The following is a 22,603-nucleotide window of genomic DNA, read 5'->3' on the forward strand; positions in this document are numbered from 1 at the left end:
AGCTCTGAAGTTAAAAAACAGCTATATGGATACAATGGGCTGTTACAGATTCATATTACAGTAGAATAATAACAGCTCATCCATTCTCTGAATGATTTTCATCCATAGATGGCAAATATTTACCAAGGGAAGGTGTATATCATTATCTCTACTTTACAAAAAGGGAAACTGAGACTCATAGTGGGGAAGTTAGCAGCCCAAATTTGGAAAGGGGGTTGGGGCAGATTTAGTGTGGTGACTGTTGCCTCTAAAAGGTGCTATGCTAGCAATTGTTTCTTGCAGTTGTTTGGATTTCTAATCAAGCACATTAAAAGAAGTTATTATTTTGTTTTAAATTGTAAAAGATAAAATGTTACTATCTTGGTTGTATAACTGAGGTTTTCCTATTTCCAGAAAGAAGATTTTGGGTTTGAATATTTTGTTCTAAATCTCTTTCTAATGTTTTATACATTGTATGATAGTGTAGTATGCCTATTTATGAAATAGTAATACGCAGTATGTAACAATGATTTGGTCTGATAGTGCACTCTTCCACCAGTGATACCAAAATACTTCATACACATCAATTAACTAAGCCTCAAAACACCCTGCTGAGGTAGGGAAATATTATAGTTCCCTTTTACACATGGTAAACAGATTTGTTCAAAATCATATAGTAGTTCAGTGGATTATGAACCAAGAACATAATACAAGAAGTCTACATCCCCATCTTGTGCAGAAGTAATCAACAGACACAGAAGCCAGGGTGTCTCAAATTGGACACCTCAGAATTGATGAATTCCACATCACTAATCACTTCTGAAAATCTTTTTTATCCTGTTCCCCATTTGTATCATATTTTCTATTACAGTAAAGAAATAAAATGGGAGAAATAAAATGTATGGAACAATTAATATCAGGTGATTGGGCCATTTAAACAACAATAGTTGCCAATTTCAATAATACTTGCCCTGCTTAATGAAACCAACTGAGATATCTGCCAGTTTATTGAATTCCACCTTTATGAGCATTACATACAACTTTTCAACCCGTCTCTGTTCTTATTTGAATATTATTAGGGTCACATCCAGCCATTTATATTGTATCTCTCTCTCTCTCCTTGGAATTTCCCAGCATATATAAATGTAGTAGCTAGGAATTGTGTTGGGGAAGTAAGGAAGTATTTTTACTTTCCAGGTAGAGCTTAAAAGCTTATGGTAGGCTTTGTTATAAAACCAAAAAGTTAATGTAATGAATGCCTTTATGAGCCAGAGACAAATACACCAGGCTTTCCCTCAGTCAAGATAGAATCATAGAACACTAGAACTGGAAGGGACCTCGAGAGGTCATCAAGTCCAGTCCCCTGCCCTCATGGCAGGACCAAGCATCTTCTAGACCATCCCTGATAGATGTCTATCTAACCTGCTCTTAAATATCTCCAGTGATGGAGATTCCATAGCCTCCCTAGGCAATTTATTCCAGTGTTTAACCAACCTGACAGTTAGGAAGTTAGAAATAAAGGTCTAAAGTGTAGCTCACTTCAGTCGAGTTCATGAGAATTAATTACCCATGGGTGTCTGCCATCCTCTTCTGAGAGCCTCCTTGATGCTCACTGCCAGATTTGTCCAGTTTTCCCTACAGAATGCCCCTCTTATTGTGTGTTTTTAGAAGGAATTAATTAATTACCCATAGCTTGTCCACTCCTGATATGTTGTAGTTCCTGTGATCAGGTCAAGCAATGGTAAGATCACACTATATGGGAACCAGGCAATCAAGTCTAGTGCAAATCGTACAAAATATGCCTTTAGGAAGTTGCTCCTGTTTTGTTTTGTTTTTTCCCACATGGTCACTCAACATTTTAGCCAGAATTACATAATGTAATCTACTGCTTTTACTCTGTATAGGTCAGTTCTTTAACTGACATAAATTGATTTAATCCCATCCATAGAGGACCTAGACTGATGTACATCAGCTGGGGTTCTGACCTTATATTTTTGTCTTGGATGTTTTGACTCTTTATAGAATTATTTTTGGCCATTGTTGTGGCACAGATGTTTCTTTCTGTGTTGGAAAAGGTAGGATCTTGCACATTGAGGAAGCTGAAATGGTCAGGTGATCGTGTGCCTTGTGTTTCAACTGAATGGGTGCATATTCAAATATGGAAAGTTTTTAGCAACATCATTGCTGAACCGTGGAAGAAAAATATATATTTTTTTAAAAATGGTCAGATGGGCAAAAAAGTGGCCCAAACAGGAAATGTTAATCTCCAGACATTGAGAACATGTAAAGCAAAGCATAGGCAAAGAATAACTTTTTAACTATTGTATTTAGCTTACAACAAGGACAAAGGAGAAACACTGTTACAGTAAGAGAATAGTTAGGCTTCTGCAAATTTAGAGCAGGGAAGTAAAAGTACACTAAAATAAGGTATGCCAGTAGTTGTTGAATTGTACCTGCCAGCAGCAATCATTTTGTTATTGCAGGATGATAAACAAATAAGACAAAGATTCTCAAAAGGAAAGAACTAAATATAAACAATCAGAACAATCAAAATGTAATAATTAAGATTTGATTCTTTATTCACACCAATGTAAATCAGAGGTAATTCCAATTAAATCAATTGCCCAGATTCATGGAGCACTGATTAGCTAAGGGACTGGGACAGTGGAGTTACACCAATGTAAAACTAGCATAAGTGAACGGAGAATCGGCCCCTTCTCAGCTATAGTAGAACTTTTAATGAAAAACTATAGCTAACCTATCTTTGCTGTTTATCAGGATCTAGTGCAGGGCTACTCAACTTTGGAAGGCCCAGGGGCCACAATGATACTCACAGCACATGCCAAGGACCGCAACTTAAGTGTGGTTGCATGTACATGCAAATATATATGCAAATAACTTCTTTCACACAGGTGGGCATGAATACAAAGATTAAGGCAAGACTACACAACACGCAGACCCCATTTAAGTCAGTTCTGCTGATATTAGTAAAATGCAATATTTCCCCAATTTCCACCCATATGACAGCACATTTAATAAGCAATGACAGTCCAGGAATTTAACTACTAAAACGCATATTAATAGAAGACTGTTATATTGACTCTACATTGTGGAGCGTGTTCCTAGTGGTGGCTACGTTCAAAGGATCCCACCCGCGAGCCATATGTTGAGCCCCGTGTAAAACCGAACTGCACTGTGGGCCACAAACAAATGGGCGGCGTGTCGAATAGCCCTGGGCTAGTGGATAAGACTGCAGGAAAGTGAGGGAGAGAACTATAAGACCCGATTCTCCTCTCACTCTGAACAGTATAAATTGGGAATAACTCCACTGAAATCAGAGGAGGCACACTGTTGTAAAATTGATATGTGAGAGAAGAATCAGACCCATAAATATCCTTGTGATAGAAGACATAATATATGATACAGAGAGGAATAGTCTAGGAATTTAGAATGTTAAACAACGGTGAACATAACGTAACATTTCTTACAGGTACTGTCCTATTGCAACCCAGGTTCCTGCTATCTTTTTAAATAGCTCCCTGCTGGCTTTTGCTGCAGCTCAGCCAGCTCTTGCCAGCTCTGTGCACCATGGTGCACGTACTTACTTTCACCTCTGATCTTAACATTTCATAACTTCAGTTGTGTTGCCGTCATTAACTTTTACATGTCAACCAGTGCGTACTCTTATCCCTCTGTTAGAAATGGGGAAACTGTGTTAGAGAAGTTTCTCTGATTTTCTCAAGGTCACAGTGGGAGTCAGTGTCATTGAAATCAATGAGAGTTTTGCTTGAATAAGGCCTTCAATATTTGGCCATTTAATTACTATTGAGTATTAACCTTTCTGAATCCCTAATATCAAATTCAGACTGGTGGGAACATTTGGTCCTTTTCTTTGAAACACAAAGTTGTCCAAACCCTACATTAACTTTCAACCCCATGAAAACCTTCTGAAAGCCAGGAAATTGTGCAAGGATATAAATTGGAGCAGAACTTTCTTCTTCAAAAAAACAAAAACAAACCCCAAACAAAAAACAAACAAACAAAAACAACAAAATAAAATTGTAAAATAAAGCACCAAATTCTGCTCTCAATTAAATCCAGAGTGTCTCCTCTGACTTTGGTGGAGACATTTCAGAATATTGACTGTTGCACCAGAGAGCAGTTTGACCTCATTAATTGAAAAATGAAGAATATGGTGAACTGAAGATGAAAGGTGGAGATGAAAAATGATTATCTGAGGGGCCTGTGCCAATTTCTCCAGGTTATCTTCTGGACTGCCCTCAGCCCCGTGGGTCCCATCCATAGGATGGTTAAGGCAGCTGCCATGGGATCCCCCAAAGCTTGGGGCCTGGGCAGCAACCCCAAACTGTCCTATGGGTAGGACAGCTCTGGACAGCACATCAAATGGGATACACTTCTCTGATACTGATGTGTAGACAAAGCCTGGTACTACTTCTCAGAGGCTCTTCCTAAGAGTCCTATTGACTCCAAGGCCAGACAGGATCATCATAGTCTAACTTCTGATCATCTCCGGCCACAGAACCTCATCTACCCACTCCTATTGGTCATAACATCTGCTGAGTTACTTATATCCTCAATGTAAAGACTTCATGAAATAGAGAATTTACCATTTACTCTGGGCCAAACTAGCAAGTGACCCATGCCCTATGGTGCAGGAATCCCACAGGGTCTCTCTCTACCTGTGTGACCTGGGGAAAATTCTGACCCAGCCCAAAATATGGCCATCAGTTAGACTTGAGCATGTGGGCAAGACCCAAAAGCCAATCACCTGCCCAAAAATTTTCTATAGTAAACTAACCTCGCGTCCGATCTCTGGCTGTTGGAGATATTTACTAATAGCAGTCCTATCTGGGCCATGTGCTACTGTAGGCAATTTCATACCTTCCCCCATAGACTTATCAGGACCTCCTTAGAGGTTCCTATTCACTTTCTCACTCACCCATGCCTGTTTGTTGTTTCATTATTAGTTGCTTTAAGATGTTGACAGTGAAAATTCTGAAAAGTAAAATTGAGGTTAGAAAACTTTGTGTAAGTCAAATAACTGAATCCCCGTATAATTTCAGGCATCCTGCTCTGCTACTTTTTATTGTGTTTGTGTCCTATATTTTGGGCCTCTGTGACATGCTAATAAAGGCCAGTGTTGCACATTTGGGTCTTGGCAGGTCAAGAAATGTGGCTGTGAATAATGAGTCAATTACTGCTTTGCCGGCGGGAAGGCAGACCTATCCACCCACTGGCTGGACTGTGGTCCGTCCTCCTTCCACCCAACCCCCCACCTTCATCTCCTTTACAAAGGACAAACAGTTTGATTTCAGATCACTGACAAAGGAATTTAGCCAAAAGATTTGTCTACAAAATGTAGTTTCTTTGGGCTTTATCCAATTTATGATGGAGTGTTTTTAAATGACTTATTTATAATCTCTACTGCAAATGCTTCAGGAGAGGCTAGTTACTGAGATGCATGTGGTAAGGAAGCTATGCACAGCTCTAGCTAGTATATACAAATCAAGAGTAAATCTCACTTACCTGGAGGGAGTATGCCCCAGGCTACTTCTGTAATGTTAAAATCAATCCCCAATGTATATGGTATAGCCTCATTACAGATATGATAGCATATCTTGTAGTCTGTTTGCAGCATGCATTATCTACTGACCTGGGTTGCTTGGGTTTTTTTCTTCCCTGTGACTTTTGCTTCCTTTCCAATTATGAATCTAGCATCTCATGGCTTTTGTGAACATTTCATCAAATGAAATGCTTAGTATTATATATTCCAAAAGCCCTGGAAAGGCTTTGGCAACAAAAACGTTTCTGATCTTCACAACTGACCCAAATGCCTCACCTTTGGTTTGTGGAAGGAAAGAGTGCTACTGGTTGGCTATTTTGGGCTGGAGAATACTACCTGTAGAGATGGAAGGTCTGTATCTGTTGAAATTACACTTGATTGCTTATTTGTTCATTTGAGCTGAATAGCTTTTCGTCTTGAAATCAAGGGGCTAACAGTGGCCCCCAGAAAATATCAGTGAACAAACTTGTGTGCATATTTGTGTGGATAGGGTTGAATTGGAACTGCTTGTTTGTGTGTCATAGGGCTAGGCCATCTTCATTGCTTCCACGGAGTTCTGAGTTGCTGTGCTCTACAGTATAGCAAGAATACCTAGCTCTCATAGTACTTTTAATCAGCACATCTCAAAGTGCTTCACAAAGAGAGGTCGGTATCATTACCCCCATTTTACAGATGAGAAAACGGAGGTATGGAATGGCAAAGTGACTTGCCCAGGGTCACCTAGGAGACCAGTGACAGAGCCAGGAATAGATTCCAGGTCTCCTGAGTTACAATGCAGTTCTCTATCCATGCCACTTAGCATTGTCCTTCATTGGTATGGATTGGTACCAGCAGGATCATGGAGCATCAGCCTTACATAGCATGGGCTTGATCCTTCTTCTACTGAAGTAATTGAGATTCTTCCCCACTGATTTAATTGAGAATAGGATTGGGCCCCTTTAAACTATTTTCCAGAGTTATATTTGTGAAAAAGATATTGGTTGTCTGGTGGCCTGGCAAGAACAATCAGCTCAAAGTTTGCCTGGTATCAAAATAAACTGATATCAGTTCTTCAGAATAATGAAACATTTAAATACCTTTGGAAAAGCTTTTGTTTCATATGTATTAAAGTTGTGACACAGGCTTTCAGGCTGCTGGAGCTTTCTTGTTCCATGAAACAGATTTTGTAAGACACGTGGCTGACAGTTCTTGCTAAGCATGAAATATTAGGGATGAGATGAAAGAGTGGCAGAAGGCTCTAATGAAAAATAGAAACAGAAACCAAATTGAGGCCAACATTTATGTATCAAATTTATGTTGCCAAAGGCACAGACATGGGAAGGCATCTGGCTAACAAAATAATTGGAACTTTAGGGCAAGCCGCATTTTAGGGCTCACCACCACCCATTTGAAAAGGATCTATATCTTTTAGTCCTTAACACAGGCTGTTAACTTTTTATCTTAAAAAAATAAAGCGTTTCCAATTATTCAGTTTGCTGTTTCTGTTATTTTGTGGGGCAAGGTGAATGTCTTCAGATAGAAGCCAGTCATCTCAGCTGTAAGACATTTAGGAAAGGTCTTCTAGGCCTGGTTTATACTAGACTAGGAAGGTGGGCTTAAGGTACATACCTCCAGCTATGCAAAATGTGTAGCTGGAGTCGGCTTACCTTAAACCAAGTGTTGGTGGCATCCTCACAGCGGGAGGCTGACGGGACAAATGCTCCTGTCAACTTTCCCTACTCCTCACAAAAAGAGGAGTATCTTACGCCAGTGGGGACTGCCCTCAGTGTTCCATACTAGATCCGCTACATCAAATGCTTGGGAGCATCAATCTTGCACTAAGTATAAAGGTGCCCCATGAGAGTTACAAAGTTGTTTCATTGGTTTGAAAAAAGAGACAGTGGGGAGGAGAGTAAGTGGGGAATGCCCTTGTGTCATTTTTTCTTCAAACACTGTTTAAAAAAAGAAGCCTGTGTAGTTATAAAAGAACAGTGCAAAGACCAGTGTCAAAAGGGGATATTTAGGGGGCAAGAAATGCTCAGAGAATCTTGAGCCATACATCAGAGAGAATGTTTCTGTTGTGCTCCTGGGGCTCCACATCCACCCTGACTCCCCCCAAGCACTTCTTCCTATGGTGCCAGCTGAGGGGCTGACATTGACCGGGCAGGGCCTGGGGCGGGGCGGGGTGGGGCGTGTATTCAGGGAAGAGGCAAGGTGGCTGTGGAGTCTTGTGGTCGGCGGTAGGGTGGGGAGTGCATCCTGGCGGCCACAGGGGTCAGTGGTAGAAGAGAGGCTAACATTGACCTCCTCTGGTCTGGCCGATTCCCTGGTTCAGGCCCAGTCAGGTCCTCAGGGTGCCTGTTCAGGGAGGTACAACCTATATTTTTGCAGCCTTTACTTATATGAGCGAGGACTGCAGGGTTGGCCATAGTATTGTCATGATTTGTACACAATAATGACTGGAGCACAGAGGTGCCTCTAGGGATTAATAAATAACTGGGAGAGTTGATTGCTGTGAATATTAACTGTAAGGCTGTCATTAAGTTCTTGGAAAATGCTCCATTCACACTGCGCATTGAGTGGTGTTATTATGTATGAGTGACTTTAAATGCATGAGACATTTAATCATGCCTTAGAAATACATTGTGGACAGCTTCTTTTTATTAGAAAATATAATTTTCCAATTAAAAATAAGGTAGAGCGTTAGATTGTGCATTATGAGCATGGGCTGGCTCTTGGCATGAAGTGAGACATGCATTTATGCCTGTTGTTCTCAAAGCCATTTAATAACTTATAATGTAACTTTTTATAGGAAAAGAGAATAGTTACACTTCACGATTTTCCCCCTAGAAGCCTCCAAAATATTTTTTGTAGTGGTGCAAAAAGAAAACCCTCTCTTTGTTCAGTGCATGGTCAGCAGTCAGTAAGCTGGTTATTAAACATGCTCTGATTTCCAGGAAAGCCTAGGCTGCGCTTTCATGGCTGAAATCTGGTCAGTCCTACCTCAGCAGATGCACCATAGAAGCATTCCCAGTTTCCTAACTCCTGTTGAAGTTGGGGAAATTTTCACAGGCACAAAAGGCCTGAGGTGTCACCCATCTACTAATTAAAGTCAAATGAAAGTCATTGGTGTCTTTTCAAAATCCTCATCATTAATGTGAAAACTTCATTGGGATGCAGACTGAGGCCAGTGGTGAGTACTTAAGAATCCCACTCAGAAGTCAGAGTAGTCCCACTATTCTAATTTAATCTTCAGTACCAGAGAAGTCCTTCAAGAGAACCTACTTAATCTTTGCACTCACGAACAAGATCAGTAGAGGCATCCTGTCTGACTGTTGTCTACCAAGCAGCAAGTAACCAAATGGGGTTTCAGGAATGCCGTGGAAAACCAAATTAGGACCATGCTAATGCAGAGTGCGATCTGCATTCATTCATTCTATATTGGAGAGGTCCCAATAAGCACTCTCACGCACAGTTCAGATGAATGATGGAGATGCAGCCATGTTAGTCTGGTCTGGCTGAAACAAAAGACAGGACTATGCAGCACTTTAATGACTAACAAGATGGTTTATTAGGTGATGAGCTTTCGTGGGCCAGACCCACTTCCTCAGATCAATATGTGGAAGAAAATTGGCACAACCATATATACCAAAGTGATACAATAAAAAAAAGTGAACCAATACCTAAGAAACCATCTTGTTAGTCTTTAAAGTGCTGCATAGTCCTGTCTTTTGTTTCAGTTCAGATGAAAGCATTCTTTACTTGGGCTGCAAAGAAGAAAAGGAAGCAAATAAATTAGGTACAGCAACTTAGTTACAGACAAGGGTGAACATAGTAATTCCCAATGTAGCCTCTATGTGGGTGTACCAATACAGGATAGAATATTAACCTTGTCCCATGGGGTTCCTCAATCATAATACTTGCAGGTCGTTTGTCATCTAGTTTGTTCCTCCATTGGGGCCCCTCCACATTTCCCTCCTATTATCTAGTTATAGCATTTGTCCCCCCACACCTTCTTCCTGATAGCCATTGCACTGTGGGTAACAGTAGGCTACAAGCCCACACTAGAATCTCTTGTCCTAGACAGGCAGAGATAACAGAACCATTGTCCATGAAGGGGCTTGAATTCTGCAATGAGACTTCAGACACCCACAGTAGCAATGATGCTGACAAGAAACTTCAGAGCTGTATTTCTTCTCTAGACACCAATGGATTTTCCTAGATTGTCTCCAGAGCCACATATGTGAGAGCAGATGCTTGACCTGGCCTTCACTTTAGAGGAGAAGATAGGAAGTAAAAGAATTACTCCTCTCTCCTGGTCATCACTTTATCCAGGTCAAAGTTAGAGTTTTCCCATTTGCACAGCAAGAAGATGCTCCAACATTTTAGTGGTATGAAGGAAGAGATGGAAATTACTTAGCATATTGGGAGGAGGATGGCCGTCTTGGTGCAGGAGGCAGCATGAGAAATGGCCAGTGGGGTTTTGGAAATGCAGCTTTTACATGTGTTAAATTATTGAAAGAAGACTGATAATTGCTGGAGTTTGCACCAGTGTTTAGGAGCAGGATTCATATCCTGGTCTGAGTTATATTGGTATAAATCGGATGAAATTCTTTTGAATTACATGCAGTTAATTCATGTATTTCATTGGTATCACAGAACGTTCTGATTCTTTGTGTTCACTTGCCAAGTGAGGTTATGCATACAAGTATGTGTCATTTTGTACAGCATATACATGGTGACCACCCTCTGAACAGAAGTGTTTAAATGAAGAACAAAGTAGCATCCTTCAACATGAACTGGGCTTTTGTTTTTCTGTTTTCCATTCACTGTGTTATTGTCATCTGGTTTTCTGTACAGAAAATGAGACACAATAACAGTGAGTACTTGGAGAACAAGAGTAAAGGGGAATTTGTGTTTTTTATATACAAAATATTTATTCAGTTTCATGAAAAAGATCACACAGTTCATGTCATAACACACGCACGTATCAAAAGCTCCAAGTATGAATGGAAAATGATATTGAATAGACAAAAGAAGCAGTTACAGTAATAATGTGTGTTCCAACAAGATACAATGTGCATTTGTTATGGACCTCTTTTTTTTTCTTGGAGTGTATATTATGTTTTCTAATGCGCTATGATTTCTCTCTGCAGAAGAATTGGAAATGAAAAGCCAAGTATCTCAAATGGAGTCCATAGAAAATAAATTTTCATTGCTGGAGTTGTCAAACAGAAATAAACAGAATGTCTCTCCTATAAGGAACAAAGAGCCATCAGTGTCTCTCTCATCACAATCTCTGGATGAAGACCAGGTAATGAGACTGGCATCAGTCCACAGAGGCAAACATTAAGTTAAAGTGAAGAAAGGCAAAAATATTCATGCACGGAGAGAAAGGTTCCCTCTAAGCTGCACGACAGTACAGCCCCACAGCTGCTTAATCAGCCCCGCCCTGCTGAGGGAGCTGCTGTTGTAGCTGAAGGAGAAGTGCCTCTCCCCCAGCCAGACAGCTCCGTGTGCGGCAGCCCTGTGCCCAGTCCTGTGCTACAAGCAGCTATGGGGCTGTGCTGCCGCGGAGCTTATAGGGAACCTTGATGGAGAAGAGGCGGCACTCTTCTGACTCGAAAGGCACTCAGAATGTGAAGCTGAGGAGATGTACTAGCTGAGTGGTAGTGACTGAAGGGAATATCTGATCTGAAGCAGATTCCATAGAATCCTGTGTAAGGTGTGATGCCCTCAGAGGTACTGGGAGGGGAACACACCAGCTGTTTGATTTACTTGTAGAGCTGCTGTAGTATACAACACAGGCTAGGCTCCTGCAGGGACAATAGACTTGTGTGAATGAAACTCAGGCAGGGGTTTTAAAAGAATCACAATCTTTCAGACCCTTTGTATAATATGACTGAAAACAGAAGCTTTGTGCTACTTTTCTCATTGAGAATATGGTTCCATCTTTGGATAAACTGTCTTTTGGCCTCTTGTCTTAGTCACTTGGGAACTGGTTTTCTGCCTTGTAAAGCACCATGCGACTTCTATTATTCCTTAGTTAATAGAACATCCTCATATTTATTTTTGTTGCCCCAGAACAAAAGTTCCAGGCATGATTTCAAATTTTTGTCCCATTGGTCGTTTAATACACAAATTCAGTAATAACTGGACGCACTAGAAACATTGCTACAGTAATAGCACAGAGCATTCCTAATGCAATGAATTGGCTGCTGTAGCCTTTATACCTGCCTTGGGAAAAGAACAGAGAGAACAACTGCCATTGAAAACATTGTTTCTGTTCGAAGTACTGCTGTTGTGCTTATTTTGGTTGCCCCTTGTGTTTCTCCATTAGATCTCATTTGGATATATTTAGGATGATAGTTTCCCTATTCCCTGTTCAGAAACACATTTCATTCACTCTTTATGTTTATTTTACATACATTTTAAAGAACCCAAACTTTTGCTAGTGTAACACAGTGGATGTTTTGAATGTGATCTACATTCTTGTTTCATTTTAATGCATGTAAATATTTCTGCGTGCCTACTTACAGATAATGATGGGCAAAGGCTGGAAAGTGGGCTGCTGTGTACAAGGTGACCTGAGTCTGGCAAGAAGAGTGAAGGTAAGATTTGCTTCAATGCTTTTCGAGGTAGGAATTATAAGCAGAACACATCTAATCTCTGTCTCATGCATTAATTTACACATTATTTTACTTGGGGTGGGGACAGTGCTTGGAAATACAGTGTTTGCTTCCATGATCCTTCTGAGGGAATGAAAAACTCAAGCAGCACTATCTACCCAGCTTTTTTCTGTTAAGTTTTTATTTATACTTTTAATATCTTACAGGAGTGTGCTCTTAGCAGTGGCTTAAATTGCCAGAGACTGGATGGAGGGAGGGGTCTTGAACTGGATGAGATTATTAGACCCTATGCATCTCTCGTTTCTCTGTGGTTCTGTGCTACAAGCACAGTGCAATATAGGGCAACTCTCCAACTCATCAGTGCCACTTCAAAGAAGCACAGTACAGCTGTGCTCTAGTGTCTGCTCTCGCTTCCAGTTCATTTACAGGGGTAGCTCAAGATGCTTATTTTGACCTATAAATCCCATTCTGGATTGTGTCTCTTCCCTTCTTTTAATCTAAGACCTGAGGTCAGTTGAGATGCGCTATCTGGCAGTTCCTCGATATGTTTGTCTGGGAATTGGAGGAAAGGATTTTTTCTACTGTGAAAATGACTCCCCACTTTGCTCTTACTGAGCTTAGATTCATTGACCTTCAGCCTCTGTTGCCAGGCTAATCCATTTTCCCAGGCTTTTTCTAAGGAGCTTCATTGAGGGTAATGAGTGGGCAAGGTCTCAGTTTTTTAGCATGACATTGGGTCATTTTAATATTTTTGTAATAATGTATCTATAGAGACCAGACTATTCATATGTTCAGAGTTGCAGACAGGTATACTGTAGAGAAAGTGTGCTAATAAACGTTTCCCTTCTAAGAAAAGCAAGTTCTGAGCCCAAGGAAGAAAAGTTTCTAGTCCCTTCTCTTGTACTTTGATACATGCTGTATATTTAATCTGAAAACTCATTTTATTTTTTATAGGTACTTAGGAGGGAATTTATTTTTAATGTTTAGAAAGGGCTCAGGTGGGTCATAACATTTCTTCTGATCCTCTGCATCCCTCAGCCCAGGGGGTGAACTTAGTAATGTTTTGTCAGGTTTGAATATTTATAAAGTTGTGCCTAACCCTTATGTGAACAATTTTGGTGGGGAGAATCATTGTTACCCTCCCATTATTCACCCATGGGAAATCTTAATGATAAAGCAACGTTATTGCAAAGCATATTAAATACGCCTAAGACATTTTTAAATGGCCACTGTCAAGGCTAAATAAAATAATTAAAAAGTCCCGATTTAAGTCTGAAAACAATTAATGTAAGATTTTTCCTTTTTTTCACTTTAGCCAGTTTGAACAATGAAACTAGAATTGCAAGTTTTTCTTTTGTTTTGGGTCGGTTTCACTTTCTTGGTCTCAAGCAGGGGATTTCCAAGACTGCATAGTAACATTTGTCTCCTGCTCCTGTTTTTGCAATCTTGTAAGTTAAGGAAAACATTGCTATATAAATTTTGCAATATTTCTTTTTAAATTACTTTTTACAGAAACTATACCCAAACATTTCTTTCTTTCAAATAATATCCAAATAAATTTTCAAACTCTTGTAAAAGCTCCAGAGGAGAATGGAGAAACTGATGTAGACAGATACAACTTTTGCTTTGCTCTAAGGTGCAGTGAGTGAGAACAATGGAAAGAATAGACTTAATTTTATATGTCCAGTCTTTTGATTTTGGGCCTTTTCACAGGTGGACAATTACTTGGAGTTGGAAGATTTTGACACAGATGACGAATTTGGTCAAGAGACATGCAGTGGTATGTTTCTTTTCCTCCACTCTTGTAATTGCTCTCTCTCCCTAGCTCCAAATGTGGGACTTTTCCTTCCTCTTTAGATTCTGAGTCAAGCTGTAGTTAGGAACAGTAACTCACACTCTGCAAGAGAATATTGAAGTAATTTCCTTATTCAGTGTTGTAAGAGGTTTAGTACAAGTAACAAATTAAGATGTATTATTCTGAGTACTGGTGAATGGTATTTTTGATAACTGTTCCTGAATTTTTGCTCATAGTTTTATTTTATCCATAAATCATTTTGATTTTGCAAAATATCTCAACAAGGCTACCAAGAGATGCAGAATACTAAAGTTCTGTTTATTTGTACTGCGGAGAAACAGTTTAACTCAAACATGGAAATATGTTTGCTACAAATATTTCATTAGTGTTAAAATCTCACAAAGTTGGAAATTTGTATGGACATACCTCACAAATTTGCAGATTTTTCAAAGTTTAATTTGAGATATTTCATACACCTAAGGTCATTTTAATTCACACCCCAAAAATCGTACATGTGCAATTTTGCTAGAGTCTATTCTGTAGCTACTTGTGTGACCCCTGTCACCCATCATTACCACTGAAAACAACAAGTTCTTGTTGTGGCACCTTAAACAACCATTTTATTAGGTCATAAGAATTTGGGTGTTGCAACTCACTTCGCCAAATACATGAACTGAAAAAAAAAATTAACTGATGGTAGGCATACAGAGATAGATAGGAGTGTTATATCAGAGCTAATTAAATCAGGGTGGACGTGGATAAGAAAGTGAGAATATCTAACAGGGAAAATTATTTATTGTAATTAGAGAGCCATTTCCAGTCCCTGTTCAGACCCATTCTGAGGGTGTCAAATTGGCATATGAAATCCAGCTCCACAGTTTCATGTTGCAGTTTGTTTCTGAAAATTTTTTTGCAACTTTCAAGTCTGTAATTGTGTATCCAAGGAGGTTAAAATGTTCTCCCACTGTTTTTTTGTATGTTACCGAGGAGTTCCAAAATAAACTACATCATCTACTCAAGAAATAATCCATATCCACCCAGAGCCCATGTGCCCATATAAGCCCAAACATGTACAATTTTTTGGCCTCACAGCCTAAGCCCTGTGAGCCTGAGTCAGCTGATCCCAAAGCAGCTATGTCTGTGCCATGAGTCTTTATTCCAGTGTAGGTGTGCCTTACAAGTATTGCCTAAGATCACACACAAAATCTGTGGCAGCATATGGAATTGAGTGGAGGGTTATGAGTTGACTGTTCTTCACTTCTCTGTGCATGGAGAGTTTCCATTCAGATAGGAGAATATTCAAGGTCTGGTTTTAAATCGCAGAAGAAAACAAATGCAGAGTTAATTTTTTTTCTTTACCCCGGGCATTTCAAAACACAGGCTTTGAGACTGCACTCCTATATTAGATCTGAACGGCAAAGGTGTCTAATCATGGTGATGGTCCTTAGTGCCCTCATTTTTCCCTTTATACATTTTTAGGACTTAGGTCAAAATCTAAGTCTATCTGTTAAAGAACTAAGGGTTCCATGGATGCAGTGAGTATACTCTCACGGCTGCCTTTTCTCTGGAAACCTGAATTCAGATCTGGTTTATATCACTAATGAAATGAATTAAATGATCTTAATCTAATCCAGAGTGAATGTATGTCCCTATTTCAAAACAGGCTACATGGTGATAAGTCTGAAATGACTGGCATTTCCCATTCATGGCAGGGCCAGCACTAGAATAGCACAGATGATGGTCAGTAGCACAGAGAAATGGTCAGTAGCACAGAGAATTGGCAAAGGTGGAAATAATAGCTTACGCTGAAGCTTCCCATACTTGCCTAGCTGTTTCATGCACTACCAGTCATTTGTTGAGAGAATCAGTATTAAACACATACATTTAAAAACACCAACTTAATTAGGTTGCATTTAAAATGGTGGAAACTACAAAAATGATTATCTGTTTGCCCTGCATAAATACTGATTTAGAGTAGGAATGCAAATCATGTTGGGTTGATCTTGCAATTGCTGCTTTTATGGATGATTATAAAATAATCATAATGTTCTACCTTTACTATTGCAGATTATCACTGAGTTAACTACTGTCCCTTTATGTGACACTTGATTTGGTTTGTTCTCCTCAGCTTGTCCCATGAGAAAACTTTCACTGCACAAAACCTCTATAAACACAGGAGTAATCCTTATGAACTCTCAGCCATCTACAATGCACATTACAACACTGAGGATGTGTATAGTGTATTAGAGCCCTGAAAGCTCTTCAGACATGAACTAATTCCTCACAATCTCCCTGTGAATAGGATACATAGAATCTAAATTTACAGATAGGAAAACTGAGGCACTGGAGTTAACTATATATTGCATTGGGCAACAAAGGAGACAGCTGCAGAGCTGAGATAGAATTCAGGAGTTCTGGGCTTCCAGTCCTGTACTCTGATTTCTAGAACTTACAGACTGGTTTGTATCTTGTATGGAAAAACCATCATAATGGGCCTAACGAGAATGAAGGTATTGCTGGCTATTCTGTAGTATACACACCTGTAAAATGTGTACATCTTTAAAAATTATGGCTCAACACAAGACTGTGCAAAAAGCATACTAGATTGTAGGTGTTAAAGTGTCCCAGCTGGATTAATCACTCTCTTTTTTTCCTCGTTTTAATTCTATGTTCAACTAACCTGCCCTATCAGGGCCAGATGTAACTGCTGCTTGGGAACAAAAGAATTCTTAGAAATACAGTGGCCTCTAGAAATCAGCTGGCCAAAGTACAGATAAATTGTAGTTATTTTCATTAGACAGCAACTGAAAGTCTGGAACTAGTACTTTGAATTGTGGGAATTTGGCATAAAAACCTCTAGTTAGCCATGCAAATCTATCTGAGTCCCCAAACCACAGCTTTAACCCACAGTGTACAGACAGCACGTGCATGTGGGCCATTTAATCTCTCTCTCTCATTAAATTTAATCTCTGACTGTAAGTAGCTTAAGGCAACAATACAGAGGATCAGGAATTCTCAGGAGATAGACGGAGAAATGCCTGGTTTCCGCACTTCGGCAGTATGATTCATTTTACAGCTAACCTTTTTCAGGAGTGTTGACAAACCATTTTCTGCACTGCTCCAAGAATGGCTCAATTACTGAGTCATCTCTAAATAAAATGAAACAATTTTAAAAAATGCCAATAAACATAACATCATAAAGATCTCAAAACTTGTAAAGGACACATGAAAATATAAATACAAAATTATTCTGAATGCCACATGAGGAGAAGAGCATGAGAAATAACCCCACTTAGCACTTGTATTGCACTTTTAATCTGCAGATCTCAAATGCGTAACCACTGTCTCCATTTTACTGAAACACAAAGAGGGGATTAAGTGATTTGTCCAAAGTCATTGGCAGAGCTGCAAACGAGAACCCTCTTGATTTCCAGTTTTAGGGCCTTTTTCATAGACCACACCATCTCCTAGTTAAGCTTTGAATATACAATCTCCTGTTTTTAAGGGTTCATAACTTCATGGGAAAAATGCCCTCCTACTATGAACTCATTGGGTGCGTCTAGACTGACAAGATTTTGCACAAAAGCAGCCGCTTTTGCACGAAAACTTGCCGCCTGTCTACACTGGCCGTGAGAATTTTCACAAGAACGCTGACTTTGCAATGTACAAAATCAGTGCTTCTTGCGCAAATACTTTGATGCTCCCGCTCAGGCATAAGACTTTGTACAAGAATACTTGCACAAGAGGGCCAGTGTAGACAGGAACATTAATTTCTTGCGCAAGAAAGCCCGATGGCTAAAATGGCCATCGGAGCTTTCTTGCGCAAGAGAGCATCTACACTAGCACGGACGCTTTTGCGCAAAAGCAAATATTTTGCTCAAAGGCACATACCAGTATAAATGCTTTCTTGCGCAAATACTTTTAACGGAAAAACTTTTCTGTTAAAAGTATTTGCACAAAATCATGCCAGTCTAGATGCAGCCATTGGGTATGGCATTCTTGTAAAAGAGTCATTGTAACATTCAAATCCTCTCTTTTAAATGTGACGTGTAAGAGAGCTAAAGTAAAATGATGCCTACTCATGGAGATACACTCAAATAATTACAGGAGTTAATAAAAGAGCTGTCTAGTTACTAATAGATAAGATTTGAGTTTAAAGATATTTTATTGTATGTTCTGATGGTCCACTCCCAGGCTTAACTGCCTTTTAAAATCTTTATGGAAAATTAATGACTAAGATAAATAGATTTCCTTGTGATAAGCGAATCAGGACACATACACAGAAATATTTTTTCATTGCTAGGGGCCACTCCCAGGTTATACCTATCTCATAGAGCTGGAAAGGATCTTGAGAGGTCATAGAGTCCAGTGCCCTGCCATCACGGCACGACCAAGTACCATCCCTGATAGATTTGCCCCAAATCCCTAAACAGCCTCCTCAAGGATTGAGCTCACAATCATGGGTTTAGCAGACCAATGCTTAAACCACGGAGCTATCCCTCCTCCATCATAGGTTATGGTGCATGAGCTACTGTTGCTTCAAATAATTCTTGGCAGTGCAGATTGTAATGACTCTGAGAAACCATTTCAGTTTACTGAGGGGAACCTAGGGTGTGTCTTCACTGCACCTGTAGCTCAAAATAAGCTATGCAGTTTGAGCTATGCAATTGTGTAGCTTATTTTGAGTTAATTTCGAAATAGCTTATTTCAAAATTTGGCACTGTCTACACAATGCCAAATTTCAAAACAGAGCGGTATTCCAAAACGTCCCTTAATTCTTGTGGAACGAGGTTTACTGGCATGTTGGAATAGTGCTCCCGTTATTTTTTTTGAAAGCTATTTTGAAATAACAGGCGTGCTGTCAAGATGTGGAAAATGCTATTTTGGGATACAGGAAGTATTTTAAACAGGAGTTTTATCGTTGACTAAAGAGAAGGATCAGGCCTTAAATACAATGATACTGGTATGTGAGGCCTTTCAATGGGACTGCGTGTGTGAGTTTGAAGTATTGGGCCTTAGGATCAGCTGTGCATAATAACACAGTATCCTATTGAAACTGCAGGCTAAATGCTGAAATGAAGAAGGGAATAATTTTCTAATGCCCAATTCAGCAAACCATCTCTATTCAGCAAGTCCTCTACGTATGTGCTAGGTAAGGAATTTGCTGGATGTAAGGATTTTACAGAATGGGACTTAATGGGCTAATTGTGATATTCTCATATTGAGTAGTACCTTCCTCCACAAATAATCCCACTGGAATCAATGTAATTGAAGAGTAACAAACTATTCCATATGAGTAAGTGTATCACAATCTAGCCCTGAGATAGTTTAGGCCACAGGCCACTATGGACCTGATTTACAAAGATGCGGAGTACCCACAACTTCAGCTGAAGACACTGTGAGCTATGGGTGCTCAGTACCTCTGAAAAATCAGGCCAGATATTATCAGCTAACAACACTTTACTGCGTGTTTTTCTGTTACCCATTATTTTCCATAATCCATGCTTCCTTAAATTTGAACCTATATGTGCATGCAGGTAAAACAGCTTGGGCAAACAGATTCAGATAAATACTGTGAGGCTTTATTAATGCTGGAAAAAAATCCATAAATAGCTTCTTCCCAGCCTCTGCATCCCAGTTTTAGCACCGCTTCAAGACAGTTTCACACGAGACAGCTCTTTGGGGCTGACAACCTGATGCTTGAGAATCGGAAGAGATAGGAGGGGTGGTAAATAAATAGAAAGCTCAAAGGCTCAGTTTTCTGACACCTCTTAGCAACAATTTTTTTGTCAGATGCATTCTGAAAGTGAGTTTGGGACCATTTATAGTTAGACATGGTGGGCTGTAATGAAGATATACACTCAAGAGTTTAAAACAATGATTATTTGGGCTTACGCTTTTGTGAGAAAACCCCCTGGAAAGTGTATGTCCCAATAACTCTGTTAGGGTATGTCTATACTACCACCCTAGTTCGAACTAGGGTGGTAATGTAGGCAACCGGAGTTGCAAATGAAGCTCGGGATTTGAATTTCCCGGGCTTCATTTGCATAAAGCCAGGCGCCGCCATTTTTAAATGTCCGCTAGTGCCTGGTCCGAACTACCTAGTCCGTGCCGCGTGTAGCCGCGCAGCACGGAGTCCGCACTAGTGGACATTTAAAAATGGCGGCGCCCGGCTTTATGCAAATGAAGCCCGGGAAATTCAAATCCCGGGCTTCATTTGCCACTCCGGTTGCCTACATTACCACCCTAGTTCAAACTAGGGTGGTAGTGTAGACATACCCTCAGTCTTTAAGGTGCCACAGTCCTCCTAGTTGTTTTTGCAGATACAAATTGTGAAGAAATTCAAAGGCTTGACTAGTATCAAGGGGTAGCCGTGTTAGTGTGTGAGTTCAGATCAGATCCATAACATTAATATAGTTTTTTAGGTTTAATTAATACATCAGTTCTTCAAAACTACCTAAGAATCTGGCTCAATTAACAGTATTCACTGATTTAGTAACCACTTCTTGCAGATCCCTCATAACGCTGAACATAAGACAATTGCTCAGCTTCCAAATCTGCCGTGCTGTGTTGTATATTACTAGAATCCCAGCTTTCAAAACCACTTCATCTAGAAAGGTGATTCTCCATAGTGTTAAGCACAGTACATTCCAAATCCTTCCTTTTATAGTATCAGTACCTGTTCAATTATGTCTAGCTATATGATGCCATTGGCAGCATCCAAGGCTGTCCTGTTGCTTATTAATCACCTCCAGTGACAATGTAATTAGCAGCTTAATTAGGATCATCATCTTCCACTAGTCCTGCAGAAGCATTGGGCTAAGCCAGCTGTGAGGTATTGGCTATATCTTACAGAACCCTACAGCTCATGTGGAACCTCCTACTGAGTAGGAAGGCTGTCAAGACTCTCTAATTTTTCTCTCTGAAGGAGTTTCTTGATTAAACGTTACCAAAGAAAGCAACATTTACTGATTAGGCTCTCATTTGCTGTTGCACAGCCAGGGTACAGAGAAAATGCTCATTTCTCATATGTCTACAGGCATCCAAAAGTTGATTACCACATTCTTATGGCAGTGATTGAAAGAAATCTGAAACATTGTTTGCATTACTAACAAGCTTTAAAAAATTAGGACTGACATCCTGAGTGTGACAAAGCACTTCTAGCTGAAAGCAAAAATAAATTTCCTTCTGTTGTCCTCATTTTTAAGCCTTGTCTTTTTGAGCTCTTGCCAGATGGTTTCATTGGGGGGTTCCTCCCTTTTCTCTCCCCAAATGAGTCTCTTGGGAATAAACAGTGACATATTTGTTCTTTGTACAGTAATGACCAAAGATTTACATCACCAGGTGGGGATGCTCAGACCTGCCTCTTGCAATAAGTATATTGAGCAGTGAATTTGAAACAATTTAGGGAGATCACACCATGGTTAGCTGTTGAACATGTCAAGGCTTAGCACATGCTTATTAGCAACTTTATACAGGCTCCTTTTACTTGGCTTTGCCAGTCTAGTTGGTCGGGAAAGTGCTCAAATATTATGGAAATGAGTGCCAATGCAATTATTTATGGTGTAAACTACAAATAAATAAGGCTGAAAGGTAAAACTTTTATTTCTGGACTTTCATCTTCTGACTTGTGATTTGAACCTGATTTGAGATCCTAAGGGGAATGATCTTCAGCTCTTTAATAAAGAAGGGTCCCCTTTACAAAACCACTGGCTACGTCTAGACTGGCATGATTTTCCGCAAATGCTTTTAACTGAAAAGTTTTTCCGTTAAAAGCATTTGCGGAAAAGAGTGTCTAGATTGGCACTTTTTGCAAAAAGCACTTTTTGCGGAAAAGTGTCCGTTCCAATCTAGATGTGGTTTTGCGCAAGAAAGCCCCGATTGCCATTTTCACCATCGGGGCTTTTTTGCGCAAAACAATACCGCGTTTTCTACACTGGCCCTCTTGTGCAAAAGCTTTTGCGCAAGAGGGCTTTTGCCTGAACAGGAGCAGCATAGCATTTCCGCAAGAACACTGACAATCTTACATGAGATCATCAGTGTTCTTGCGGAAATTCAAGCGGCCAGTGTAGACAGCTGGCAAGTTTTTTCTGCAAAAGCAGCTGTCAGTCTAGACGCAGCCACTGTGTTTAATCTTGCTGACTGTAATTCAATAAACAATCTTCAGAGGAGAAGCTAGATGAAACTAGGCCTCCTTGGGATATCCATAGCCTAACTGGGACTATGAGCAAAAATGAGAAGTGAAGACATGTGGCTGGAGCACTGCTCTCTTGTAAACTTCCCAGGTGCCCCAGCACACTCACAAATCCCTCGGGGAGAGAAAAGAAGTCTCTGTCTCCAGGATCCTCTAAGAGAGGCTCCATCCTCTCCAGTTTACAAATAGAGGAACTGAAGTGATTTGCCACAGGTCATTCAGCAGGCTAGCATTCAGGCTAGAACTCCTGTTTCCTGGCTCCCAGTTCACTGACCTCTGCACTGGCCACTACCTCCGTTTTTGAATAGAGGCGAAACGATGCCCAAACTTCCTGAGAATATGGGGGGTCTCCACAATCTATGGTTTTGATTTAGCTTATTTGAAAAATTGGGACCAGCCATGAAGTTTAAAGCCTGTTTGAGTTCCCAAAGTACAGGCGTTTT

At 40.0% G+C, this 22,603-nt stretch overlaps 1 protein-coding gene across 3 annotated transcripts in view; it reads left to right on the forward strand.

The window, feature by feature from the left end:
* IFTAP (intraflagellar transport associated protein) overlaps positions 1-22,603 on the forward strand; it is a 68,029-nt gene that overhangs the window by 28,885 nt on the left and 16,541 nt on the right. For all 3 annotated transcript variants that reach the window (XM_075927510.2, XM_075927507.2, XM_075927509.2), the window contains 3 exons: positions 10,699-10,856; positions 12,082-12,153; positions 13,885-13,951. In XM_075927510.2, coding sequence (XP_075783625.2) covers positions 10,699-10,856; positions 12,082-12,153; positions 13,885-13,951 — 297 coding nt within the window. The remainder of the gene's footprint in view (positions 1-10,698; positions 10,857-12,081; positions 12,154-13,884; positions 13,952-22,603) is intronic.

The sequence above is a fragment of the Pelodiscus sinensis genome, chromosome 5 (genome assembly GCF_052426305.1).
Source record: "Pelodiscus sinensis isolate ZL-2025 chromosome 5, ASM5242630v1, whole genome shotgun sequence".
NCBI lineage: Eukaryota > Metazoa > Chordata > Testudines > Trionychidae > Pelodiscus > Pelodiscus sinensis.